This window comes from Oryzias melastigma, linkage group LG7 (assembly GCF_002922805.2).
Source record: "Oryzias melastigma strain HK-1 linkage group LG7, ASM292280v2, whole genome shotgun sequence".
NCBI lineage: Eukaryota > Metazoa > Chordata > Actinopteri > Beloniformes > Adrianichthyidae > Oryzias > Oryzias melastigma.
Window position 1 is genome coordinate 8,775,137 of NC_050518.1, and position 13,398 is coordinate 8,788,534.

The following is a 13,398-nucleotide window of genomic DNA, read 5'->3' on the forward strand; positions in this document are numbered from 1 at the left end:
ATTAAGATATAGTTTTATTTTATTATTACGTAAAAACGACCATCTTAACAGACAACACACATGTGATGGCAGCAAAAAATGATCAAACCATCATTACAGTCTAATGTGAGGAAATACTTTGAATTTTGCAAAGAGATGACCATGTAGTATAAAGTTCTAATGATGTTCTGTTTATGTTCTATTTGTATTATTTTTATGAGGGCTGAAGTTTATGAATCTAGAATGTGAATGGATTTGTCATTATTTATTGTTACTTGTTTATTTTTACGCATATTTAAATTACACTTTATTATGTTGCAAGAAATACAAGGAATCTGGAAAACTCACCTGCACTGTTGAGTACCAGGTATTTATCACACTGGCTGAATTTTTGGCGTAAGATGTCCTGGATTGATTGTAGTTCAGTGACCTAACACATCCAAACAGCACACAAAAGTGTTAACTGCAAAAACCCTCATAAACATGTCAGACCCACACATATGTGGGACATATACAGACAAAGTCACGCACATACACAGACACATGTAGCACATGTATCACACCTGCATGCATGCAAATGTTGTCGGTGCAAGGGTGAGCAGGCAGGTGTGCTCAGGTGAGTGTGTTATGTAAATGTATAATGATGTTATGGAATTTAAACGTTGAAAGAAAACTAAGAAGATGGAACCCTCACTCACAGCCCAGAGAAGACAATGCTGCAACAATGACAGTCGGAGCCTTCCAGATTCCTATACCCTACTCATAGCGAAGCAGACCAGGGGACAACCACCCCCCCAGACAACTTGACACCAGCCACCCTGAAACAGGGCCTAAGGGTCTGACATAGCAGCCCCAGGAGTAGGAGAGCACAGAAACACAGGCTGTGGTTCCAGCCTGGGTAAAGAGCAGATCATCTACCTTTCCCAGGGTCCAGTAAAACACCTCATCCACCCAGAGGTTCTTCCAGCCCCAAAGGAAAGGCCTGCCACCAGGAGTCAAGAGTGGTGTCCAAACACTCTCCTAAATAATGGGCCTTCATGTCTGATGTGCGATCAAAAACCAAGAGGGACGGGGCACAGGGGAGAGTTTCTTCTATCAAGTAGACCAACCTTCAAAGTCTGTCATAGGCCCACCTCCTCCCCAAAGATCCTAATGAGGAGGGCAGATGGGGGGGAAGCTGTCAAATTTATTAGCATTGAGTGCATTAGAGTCCTACATGATGTAAAGCAATACACGTGTCATGATATGATACATATCCTGATATAAGGCAGTACCACACTATATTTCACAGGTTTTTTTATCATGACTAAAGAATTATCTGAATGTTAATAATTTTTTTGTAAAAGTAACATTTTAAAATACCTGTTATTTAATGAACAGAACATCAAATTCTGCAACTGTGTGTCACAAACAAATTGCTTTTACTCAAACAAATTCATGGTGCTTTTCTTTTGGTAATTTAGGAAACATTTAAGTGGAAAAAAAAAGTAAGGCTGAACTACATGTTTGCTTATACATAATTAACTAAATATCTGCTTGACAGGATTTTACATAGATACAAGTATCACCAAATATAGCATTTTGATATCTAACTGAATTTGTATTTTCATATATATTTCTAGATGTATTTAATATATATATATATATAAACATTTATTTATTTTATTTTTTTACCACAACATTAAGATCCATGAGAGAAATCGTAGAAGGTCTTGGGATGCATTATTCATTTAACTATTTACATTATTAAGACAATAAACTTTTTAACCTGTTAGATTTATTTTTAAAAAGTTAAAGTATTGTCAGAAATTGTTTTACTTTAAATTAAACCTGACTGGACAGATATTATTGGATTGGTAAACAGTGTTACATGATAAATAAGGCTTAAATCTCGTGTGTTTTTGTATAAAATACCCAATACAATCATGAAAGGAAGAACACTTTGGTTCAGTTTCTAGTACCAGACAACAACTTCCATCTTCTGGATGGTCCCTAATATACTGTATCTTGTAAGTAACCAATGATGCGATACGTTCATATGTACACATTTTGCATTTCAACTAAGATATCAATAACCATACAGGCTTACGCAGAAAAGCATATAAATGTTGAAATTTAATTTACTTTCTTGGTTTCTTGAATTGTGGAAGGATATTACCTGTTTGACTGCTAACCTCATTGACTCTAAAGAGGAAGTGCGGATTTAATCAAGCATTCGTTTGATGCATTTAATTAATTACAAATATAAAACAAATGTAACTACAAATTTAAGATGAGCTTGAAAACAGCATCTTCAAGTGAAGGCTCTGTCAACACTAACAGCTCACCCTGACAAGTGTGACTTTGGAGGTGTGATGACTTAAACTCATTTTTCACATGATCTTATTACGAATGAATCTGTATCTTGAAGTTCTGTAGAGTCAAGAGTGTGAGGCCATCTCTTTTGAAAAGCTCAAGAGGAGACAAAACTGGGTCATGCAGCTGGACAATATTCCCAGAAACACTAAAGAATTTAATAAAAAATAAATTGGCTAAAGCAATAGAAAACAGGGTCAGAGCTGTGGAGACCTGCTTCTCATTGGAAAGCTGTTCTGAACTTTAAGGGAGGTGCACATGAATTGACACCTGCCAACCTGAGTGAACCGATGTACTTTTGTGAGGAGTGTGAAGAAAAATTCCTTAACAACTCAATGACTTCAAGGTAATGCTGCTTGACAGGATTTATCAAAATATCAAAGAATTTAGCGAATTTTCTTTTGTTTCTGTATTACAGCTTACTGTTTGAATGAGTGGAGGCAGGGTTTAGTAGGTCACGTGTTCTTAACAATCTGACATGATGTTAATTACATTTTTGTGGTCTTCTGTCTACTGTAACCTAAGAAAGTAAGACTTTTTAGACTAATTGTGTTTTATCTGTTCCACACTGCATATTTTTTAGTAACAAAAGCCACTCTTCAAATCACAAAATGCCCCAAAAATAATTAATTGACACAATGAAAAAGCTGCATTCTAAGCGCTTTACTGCTTTGAGTGTGAGGGAATAAAAATTAAAGACACAGGATAAGGAAATAATTTGTCATTTTCTTTTTATATTGTTATATTATTTCAATTAGGAAGGAACAAAATACAAAATGTACAATATGTGCTCAATCAACCACAATCAAACAAGCTTAGAGCACCAATTCAATCGATCTCCCACCGAAAGATATCTCTTGAGTTTGTATGACAAACATTGAGGGCTCAGGAAGGGTGTGTGAACCAAGTGCTGGTGATTTCAAGGATTATGCTGGTCAGTTACCTTATCTAACTGCAAGAGGTGTATATAAGCCATCTGAAAACCCCTACCACACATTCTGTAATGGAAAGACCCCCCCTTGGCATAGCCAGACCCTCCCTAGTATAGAGAGGGTAGTACATTCTTCATTTGACTAAACTCAAACAGCATGTCTGATCCATTAAATCTCTTCAGCAGATTATATATATATACATTTGGGTAAAATAATATTTACAGCGACAAAAATAAACTTTAAAGTCCCCGTTAAAGAAGTGCATTCCGTCAATCCAAAGGAGACACAATACAGTAACACACGCACAATGTTTTCATGGATTACAAAGTTGCCATTGATTTGTGAAGTTGGTGTATTAAAACCAAATGATGGTAATATAATTACAAAATGAATGAGTGACTGAACACATCCTGACACTATAAAATACCAGCCTAGTTCTTGTCCTAATGCAGATGGTATGATTGTGATACAATATTATTTCACTATTTATTATGTACAGGTTCCCTTTTTCTTTAGAAGAGGTTATCATGAATGGTCCCAAAGTAATAACTGTTTTTCTGTGACTTGGTTACAGCATCAAGGTGGGATGATAACAGATGGTTTATGGAATATACAGATTTTCACTTCAATAAGTTTGATTTTGTTTACATTTAATTCTTTGAGGTAAGCAAATGAACAAATTATCAGTCAGAAATGTAAATTTCTACAGAAACATGGTCTGCACTTGATGTCTTGCAGGAAGTGCTGAGGTTTATGTACATGAGTTTTACTGAGTATTTTTATTGTTTTGAGGAAAATAAGTCCAAAATATCTTCAGTTCCTTCGTATTTCCCTCTCAAAAATCACTCCTTTGATTGCACAAGTCCTTGTTCATCAATGTTGAAGGAAGTCCTGCCCTTTCAAGATAAAGTCTGGTCGGTATGCAGTTTGTTTGCATGCTTTCCACGGATGAGCTGACTCTTCAGGGATCTATGCGGAAAGCCAACAGTTTGTCAGAGTGCAGGTTGTTTAGGGTTCGCAGGTCTGGTAAGCGAAGGAGGAGCTTGGAGAAGAGGGCGGAGTCATCTGGACGACGGCGGGTGATGAGTGACCGAAGAGCTCGGATCAGACCCTCCTGCAGCTGTTCCACAGCTTCCATGTCTGAGATCCCAGAGCGGTCTGAGGAGAGCAGAGGATACATGTGTGAGTGAATGTTGCAGTTACATTATGTATTTTAGAAAAAGATCCACGTTACTTTGAAATATTTGCACCTTACCTGCAGATACCAGCACCACAGCCATGAAGAGGGCCATCTCATCAGGCTCCAGCCCCAGAGAGCTCAACTTCTCACTAAATTCAAACATAGCATCTAGGAGGGAACCCATTCCCAAGGACCTCAAGGTGGACAGAGAGTAGGTTTGGCCGTTCAAGAAGGTCACGGTGCGCTCTTGAGCATTGAACAACGTGCAAAACCTCACCATGAGAACCTGAACACCAGAAGAAAAGGAACACAAAATGTAAGATCACACAAGAATGAGACACAGGGTTTGCGTTTATGTAAAAATAAAGAATTTGAGACGAGTATTACCTGGAAGGTGCCAGACTTGAGCAGCAAAACTTGGTCCTGTTGGCTGAGCTCTTGGAAACCAGGGATGCCTTTAGCAAACTCCACCACCTCCTTGACAGCTGGGGTGAAGCACTGAGAGAAGGATTCCCAAATTTCCTGACTGGTGCGCTCTGCTCCTGATACAGGGCATGCATTGAGAGGACAGGCCTGTGACAAAAACAAAGAGAACAAAATTGTCAATGTCAATTGAATACAAATCTAACAAACTAAATGATTATAGAAAGTTTATTGTAATTACCAGGACTTTAGCTCCTGGTGGCAGCTTCCATGGGCAGGATGGCTGGTTCTGGATGTTTCCTGTACTCCCAAAACTGTTGTCCACAGAGCTGCTCCTTTGATGCGCCATGTAGTTGGACTGGCCATGATTCTGATGTGTTGACACTAAATACGAATAGTGATTGTTGTCCACGTTCTGAATCACTGGCTTGTTGTCCTGAGAGGCAGCGGGGCACGCACTTGCACGGGCAACAGGGCAGTAATTATGAGTAGGGGTAGGATTAGAGGAGACTTGGGCAAAATTGCCATCCTGAGAATAAGAAGTTGTTGTGTTGTTGTTGTTGTTTGTGCTGATGTTGGCGGATCTCTCGCGGATGCTGCTGCTGCTCGCGAAGATGTCGCGGTAGGCTCTGGAGATGGCCCCGATGGCCTCTTTTGAGTTGCAATCATCTGTGCTGGTGGGGCTGTCCCTCGCTGGCGACTCCACCTCCATGGCAGCCGACTCGTTCAGGCTGTTCATGTAGCTTTGCATCTCGTCCAGGAGACGCTGCTTCTCTCTCTTCGGAATGCGACCGAAACGCACAGCTGCAGAAAACACACAAAAATGATCAGCTTTCAGGATTTGTGAAAATGGGGAAACTGACGTTGTAAATATATGATCTGGTATCTCATAAGGCGAAACAACTCAATCAGTAAAGGTCAGAGTCCTCCAGATCTCCTTTAATGTGCGAACATAACAAATTCCCATGAAATGACATTGAGGAATTTCAGGATGAGTGCAAGTTGGCAAATGAGACCGTCTCTTTCCTCACCCGTGTCCCCATCCTCAGAATCCATCATCTGCAGAGACTATTTATAGACCTCCTGCTGCCATCTGCCTCGTTCTCCCCTCCTTCCACCCCTTTCTCCTGCCTATTTTACTCCCTACCACCTTATGTAAGTAGGGCAGTGGGGCAACGTGAGCATGATGTCAGTGGATTTGAGAGTGTTAAAGCGAGAAGGATGAGAAAATCGAGCTAGAGGCACATAAATTAACTGTGGAGAATGCAGTCAGAGCGTAAAAGGGTTTTGGAGAAGATAAAAAAATGTGTTTTTTAAACAAAATTTCAAACTATATGACCTTCAGGTTTGGTTGAAAACTGGGGTAAGTGGTGGAACTAAAGGTTAGAGAAGGCCAAAGGGAAAATAATGTAGGTCAGTGTAGTAAGGTGATGTGTGAAAATGTGCGTACCCGCAAGGTCGGAGTTAAATAGGTCGAAAAAAAAGTTGAGCTTCAAAGACTTTTGCAAGGAAACCACAGTTTTTAGAGGTTTGGTTGTAATTCTGCACTGAAGCAGGTCCTTCAGCAAAGCAATGCACCATGACATGAACGTTTTACATGCATTAATATTTACAGAGAAGGTTGACTTGGTGCTGCAAAATATTGCTTTACTGTTTTATTGCCTTTAGAGGTTCTTGATGAGGATGCAAGCTTAAAGGTTGCAAAGATGTGGTGAAAAACTTGGAAGCATTTCACTTCTTACACAAAAGTTCGATATAAAAAAGTGTGCCACCCTGATAACAGATTGTTGTTGAATCGCTCAGCTGCCTTTGGTAAAAAATCAAGTTATGGCATTGTAAGTTATGGGCTGCAGGCAGTTGCAAGTGGTTTTCCTGTTTTCAAAACTGTTGAAACAGATACAAAAAGGGGTTTCTAGGTTGTGGTCCTTAGCTCTTTCAAAAACCTCCCCGTAGAGGGTCGGCCTGACTGAGCTGTGTTTCGCCAGCCTATTTTCTCTGTGCACTAGAAGTGTCAAGCACATGCAGAAATAACACTAACCTCTTTACTAGATTAGGCACTGCAGAGTGCTGGAGGGTGGAGATAAGCAAAAAACCGTACTGAGAGGAAGAAAACAGGCAAACTACACCAACTAGGTCACGATGCATGAGTACACCATGGGGACAATTCTGTATTGTTTTTCTAGGTCGACCCAACTGTTCCTTTCATATGAGATGATGGGTGATCAATGAAGGCTCAGCCCGCAGAGCTAAAACCAGGTGACAGGGAGGTAATACCTAATGAAGTTCGCCACAGTTATGTTTTCTGCAGTCCTTGCTTAATTGTTGCCCTGTTTCTAAATAATTGTAGTGAGGCGTTCTGTGTGCACGCACAATGTAATCAAACTGACCCTGTTCCAATTTCCCAAAATAATTACTGACTTTGCTGCAGTTTTCCAGATGATGGATAGCTTTAGGGACTTCAGAGCTCCTTTTCTCATAAATCACTGTCTGAGGGGAGAATGTAAGGGAGCTGAGGGAACACGCTGAAGGAGGAGGGGATGAACCTGAAGGTAAGGATGCGAGGGACGGCGGAAAGGCACAGAGGCGCATGTGAGCGAGGCAGATGGTTTTGTGTGGTAACACAGTGACTAAAGACTAAACCAGAGGGCAACTCAGGTGCAACTTCTCTAGTGACTGAGCTACTGGCATGATGACCTCAAAATCCTCTCTGCATCACATTTTTGTGCTCTCCCCCCAAGCTTTTCAGAAAGCTGAAGTGCTCTAACAAGGCTGAGGATGGCTCACCATCTCTTGACATTCCAACTGCCAGGCATTTCTTGAAACGGCAGTGCTGGCACCGGTTCCGGTTCATGCGCATGATCAGACAGTTTTCATTCTTCACACACATCTTGTAGTTTATGTTCTGCTGGATGCTGCGGCGGAAAAAACCCTGGAACACACACAAACACATTTTTTTTCAAGCCATTTAACATAAAAAATAACACGTTTTAGAAAGGCATTTTTGTGGTTGGAGCCTCACCTTGCACCCCTCGCAGGCATGCACTCCATAGTGGAAACCAGATGCAATGTCTCCACAGACCTTACAAAGCAGGACCATTCCTCCTGTCTCTGAAGAATGAAAAACAAACAGATTAGCCACCAAAAATTTGGTGAGGGAACATTTATGGTGACAGAGAGGAAACACTAACTTGTGAAAGTTCCAGTAAAGCCACAGGGCTTCTTTGCTGCGATGGGGTGTGCATAGGAATGCTGTGGAGTGGTTGCTGCTGAAGGATTGCTGTAGACCTCCGGAAACTGGAACACCAGTTTGGAAGATGGAGTGTTGCATCCGGACGTCCTGCCCTTTTTCAGGGCCCCAATCTCTGTGAAGGTAACCTCCTCTGGAGATGAGGGTTGGGAGTGTGAAGAGGGCGACTGGGTCTGGTACCCACTGGAGGGGCTGCCAGGGCTTGGACTTGAACTGCCAGAAGACCCTGCATACAGGATGACCCCACCTCCTGCAAGGATGATATCAAGGAGAGTGAAGTTTTAGAGATGAGACTATGGTTTGAATTTGACCTGGAGCCCCAACTAAATAACACACAAAAGTGACTTATGGAGCTGGGCATGCGTGTTTCCACAGAAACCTATCAGCTGAATAGTTGCCTGGGATGTGATGTAATGTTGCATATCCTCTGGCGATTGCAGAACAGCTCTGAGGATCTGCAGCATCCCGAGCGTAACAGGGGTAATGATGCGCTCAAGCGGATAAAGTGCGCGCTAAAAATATTGCGGCTGCCCAGCAACCAAACATGCAGATCCACCAAACTGATCCTAATTTATTTTATTAATATTCCGATTTACTTTTTCTTAGTAAAAAACCCACATTTTTTTATATTTATTGTTTTGTTTTGCCCCCACACCCCTTTCCGAGCGCGCGCTTCCATCCCATCGCTGTGGATGAGAGGAGACACGACCTCACGTGTCTGTGGGGTCTGTTGCCTCCTCCGCTCCAATAATAGCCTCACTCCCCTGGCGCCATGCCCAGCGTCAGCTTACAGAACGACACCTGACCGCCGCCTCACATGGATGGACTCCTGACACGGTTCCTGTCCGCGCCAAATCCGCAGTCTCGTGCAGAAAAACACAACAGTCTAAAGTCAAAGCTGCGTTTATAAACACATGCACGCCTGGGAGGCTCCTTTGCATGCAGTCTGCAGCCTCAGCTGGTCATGCACGGCCAGCAGTTAAAGAATGCGAGTCACGTTTTTGCAAATAAACACTGTGGAGTGACAGGGAGAGTGGACAATTGTCTGCAAATGTAATTCTGCTTTTGGGCAAATATTTTGTCTTAACTCAATGAGTGACTGATGTTTACAGATAAGAAATTCCAACCATGGCACGATTGACTCAGCTTAGTTTGGGTCTGCATGATCATCCCTCTGCTGCACGAGGTTTTGTTTTGCTCAAATGCTTTTTTTTATAATCCCAACACCAGCACGTGTTCCTGGATTTGTTGACTCATGCCAGAGTCATAGAAAGATCCAGCAGCAGCAGCAGCCCTACCTCTTGCTGAGCTTATTCAGTCTGTGCCCAACCTCCCACTCATTCTAACACATTGCAAGTCCACCTGAAGGCTCACATGTACAGTAGCACACGCTTTGTGACTGACCCTTAAAGTCAACGTGATATGTCAAATAAAAATCCATCTAATACCACACCGTTTTAGCAATCATAAAGGGACATTTCAACATAGAATTTCACAACAAATCATCCAGATGGAGTATAGCATCACCAATGTTTATTTTTAGCTTAAATCACCATGAGCCCAATTTATAGGTTAAATAAATTATTTATTTTGGTAAAAATTGTGACTCCTCCAAATATCATATATATATATATATATATATATATATATGATATTTGGAGGAGTCACATATTGCATGTCTGTCTCAAGTTCTGTGCAAATATGCATATCAGAAGATGTAAGATATAGGCCACTGCTGGTGCTTTGATTGAAGAGTCACTCAGTCTTAGGTTGAGCTTGCTCGTGCAGACACTAATCTGCCTGAGACTGGAAGCAGGCAGAGAAACGTGAGCAGTGAGCAATCCACAGTCTCATCCGTGTGTTTGCACTTTGGATGAAAATGCTGCTTGAACTAGAACCACATACCAGAAATGCATTAACTATGTCAGACTTGTAAAAACCATGAGAGTCCTTGAGTGCACACTTTATTGCACATGGCTTGTTGAAGTAGGTCAATATCACAGGAACTTGGTGGAACTGCACCAAACTGGTGTCATAGAAACAGATTTGGTACAAACATTAAAAGCTGTCAGAAATGATGCAAAATATTATCATTCTAATAGAATACAATTTCCTTCAGAGGGATCATGCCAGGCCATGAGGATGCGGCAGAGTCACGTTCTCTTTGAATCGCATCCAAAGCGGATGTGTGCCCCCCTTTGGAGCGCACTCACAGAAATCGACTCCATTTCCAGCACCACAACACAATGTTGGTGATTCAATTTAAAAAGAAAAAAAAGAGGGAGGGAGAGCCAGAGCAAACAGTGCATGAGGCGGGAAAACGTGACCAGAGAGAGGGAAGTTAATGCACGGAATCGCTGACCCACTGACCAGGCTCTCCCTCGCCATCACCACGGGCGGCACCAGCTCACAGGCGTCCGTGAGAGCTGGGGGGAGGCGGCAGGGGGAGGGCCCGGGCGCCTCACGCGCCGCACGCGGCTTTGCAAAGGAAGCCACGTGAGGAGGCTCTTGACAGAGCGCGCATTAGGAAGACACGAAGCTGCGTCTCAACCCGCAGACCGGAGCCGCACAAGCGCACAAGGAGAGTTAAATAGAGCAGCATGTCATGCGTTTTGATGCTCCATTTAAGGGGGGGGGGGGCACCTGCAACGTCCACTCACTGGCAATATAGAGAAATGCATCCACTGACCAAGTTCCCTCAATTTCTGTAAATATCAACTTTAGCCGCAATTCTTACTCTGTGGTGGAAGTGACTCATCTCGTTCTAAGAATAAAAAATCGCCACATTTACGCACACCCTTCACTTAGGATGCAGTTTTATGACATAATACTGCGAATTCATATTAATAAGATGGTATTACTGTTTGTCTGTGTAATCTCTGCTGAAAAGCCTCTATTTTAATGGATTTCAGTGATGTTTCAGGGAGAGTTGAACCTGTTTTATTTAGGTGCTATTGTGTGCAACACGTGCGTAATAGTGCGCGTCCCACCACCTACATGCACAGAAACGTGTGTCTCAAAACTTTTAATATAGTTGCTACAAGTAATTAACCTAATTAATCTAAATTGAACACATAAGTCAAAAATAGGGAAAAATAAAGGGTAAAAGGGTGATTGTGCCAAATTTGAACAATTTACGCACAAGAAAAATATATAAAACATGCAGACATAAAAAAATGAACTAATATTAGCGCTTATCAGTCTTTTTTATTTTAGATTCTTGACTTTTAAACATAAGAAACTTGTAATTTCTGAAGCCAAACAACCAAAGTTCTTCATTAGTGGCTGCATCAACAACTCTATCTAAGATTAATCATTTCATTCATCAACTTGTTCGAGGAAAACACGGGGTCCACTTATCAGTGAACTATAAATACATAAAGGGAGTGGGTTCAGCCCAGTTTCCTCAGTGGAGCAGCTCGTGTTGACAGAGCAGGCTGCGCCCATCACCTGTGCGGGAACGTGATGCTCGTCGTTGTAAATGATTCGCCGTCAAGTTAAGGGTTAGGAACATGTGACACTTTTGGCTGACCTCGAGAAAACGTAGTTTAATGCCTCTAATTGAAGTGGTTATCAACTTTTACGCCTCGCGAAAGCAGCCCTGATAGCGCCAGCACGCCCTTACGGAGCTGAAGTCTGCTTTCAGCGCTGACAGATGACTGCGCTGCGCTGACAGTCTGCTTACTGTAGCTCCACGTGAGTTTGTTTTCATCAAGAGAAAGAGGAAGTGACACTCCTCACTACACTCATGAGCAGGGGCGGCCGTGAATGCAGCCAAACGAGAAGTTGACCCTTGAATGCATCATGGTGACTTCACCGCTTCACCAAACATTTTTGACAGAAAAAAATGTTTTTTTTCCACTGTAGATCTAAAAACTAAACATTCAAAAACTTAACTTTGGTAAAACTGATAGTCAGAAGTGAAAACAGTAAAGTTTTAATCTACAAACAGCTCACAAATCAAATCAGAAAATGTGACTTTTTGCGCGCACATCAAGAAAAAAACGCAGTGATCAATGAAACAGATGCACTATAGAAAAAAATATTTGTGCAATAAAATAAAAAATATAATTCCTATACTTGTTTTCAACACTTTTACAGTTTGCATTTCATAAATATAATAATATCATAATGAAAGAAAACCAAAGAGTTGACTTACCGCCAGGACTGTTATCCATTTCGCTTTTTGGAGTTGAACAAATTGATCAACCTTGAAGGAAGATTTCAGAAAAACGAAGTAAAAGTCTTGGGAAGACAGCTGTGAAAATCAGAAGTCGTCTATGGAGACAACCCCTGTTCCATAAAGCGTAAAAACGTTGAAAAAAACGCGTCCAGTGCGCGTCAGGCTCCTCCAGTAGACTGTGGTAACCTGAGACTTCTTCTCTGACAGGTGGAGATCTCACTGGCTGCGCTCCTCTGAGGTACCTGAGTGCCTTCTGCGCTCTGGATACTGCCTCACCAGGGTCGAGCACGCGTGTTGCTGCACGAGCGAAGATTAGGCGATTTTCATGAATTCCAAGAAAGTGGAGTCAGCACATCCAGGCGCAGTGAGAGAGTGGCAAGCATGACATACACACCCACTGATACAAACACCCACATCAATCACGTTTGCAGGTGAGTAGGAAATGTGACAGCCTCCCCGCCCGCCTGCCCCAACTTCTGTTTGTGTCTGTATGTGTGGGATTCCTCTCTCTCTTTGTAGTCTTTTTCTCTCCCTCTTTCCCCCCTTCACGCCTTTGTGCGTTTTCATTGGCGGGGATCTGGAGCTGAGGGGACTTTGATGCGCTTATTCGACTGTGGTATGCGTCCTGCAAAGCCACGCTGCATGTGCGCTCTGCATGTGCCGCGGAGAGCGCTGCCCTACTGATACACATTTTATGCAAAGCGCGGAGCGTGCTGGGAGGGATGGAGAGATTGGAGGATGAGGCACATGGGCAATAGGCGTGGCTCACCGTGACTGCTTGCTCTCAGACGGGCAGAGCCACAAATGGATGGTAAACACCAGCCCATGCCAAACATCGTGCAGGAGGCACCTTTAGAGCCCAGATGGAAACACAAGCGGAAATAACACAGACTTGGCGCGTGACACACCAAAGTATTCAACCCAGACAGTCTGTTTTTGATCAATTCTCGGTTGTTTTGACAATTATTCAATAGTCAGTAATGATAATGACTGTCACTTTAACATCAAATATTTTCAACATTCCAATGTTTATCCTGTAATAAAATGTACATGTTAGTGATCAGGTGGCTGAAGCGCCATCTTGTGACAATTCGTGGAA

The 13,398-nt window shown here is 42.3% G+C and overlaps 1 protein-coding gene across 1 annotated transcript; it reads right to left on the bottom strand.

Moving 5' to 3' along the window:
• Positions 1–3,048: 3,048 nt before the first annotated feature.
• nr1d4a (nuclear receptor subfamily 1, group D, member 4a) lies at positions 3,049–12,979 on the bottom strand. Its single transcript, XM_024293247.2, has 8 exons — positions 12,276–12,979; positions 8,058–8,366; positions 7,889–7,977; positions 7,654–7,798; positions 5,111–5,673; positions 4,834–5,019; positions 4,522–4,732; positions 3,049–4,424 (listed from the first exon to the last, which is right to left on the bottom strand). The coding sequence occupies exons 1-8, from the start codon at positions 12,292–12,294 to the stop codon at positions 4,228–4,230; spliced, it is 1,719 nt and encodes a 572-aa protein (XP_024149015.1). The 5' UTR covers positions 12,295–12,979; the 3' UTR covers positions 3,049–4,227.
• Positions 12,980–13,398: the final 419 nt, after the last annotated feature.

What these genes read in the sequence shown, in the direction of transcription:
- nr1d4a (XM_024293247.2), bottom strand. An exon ending in CTTTACTGGAACTTTCACAA is followed by an intron (nt 7,978 to 8,057) that starts GTTAGTGTTTCC and finishes TTCATTCTTCAG; the next exon opens with AGACAGGAGGAATGGTCCTG. An exon ending in CACCAGGAGCTAAAGTCCTG is followed by an intron (nt 5,020 to 5,110) that starts GTAATTACAATA and finishes TTTTTGTCACAG; the next exon opens with GCCTGTCCTCTCAATGCATG.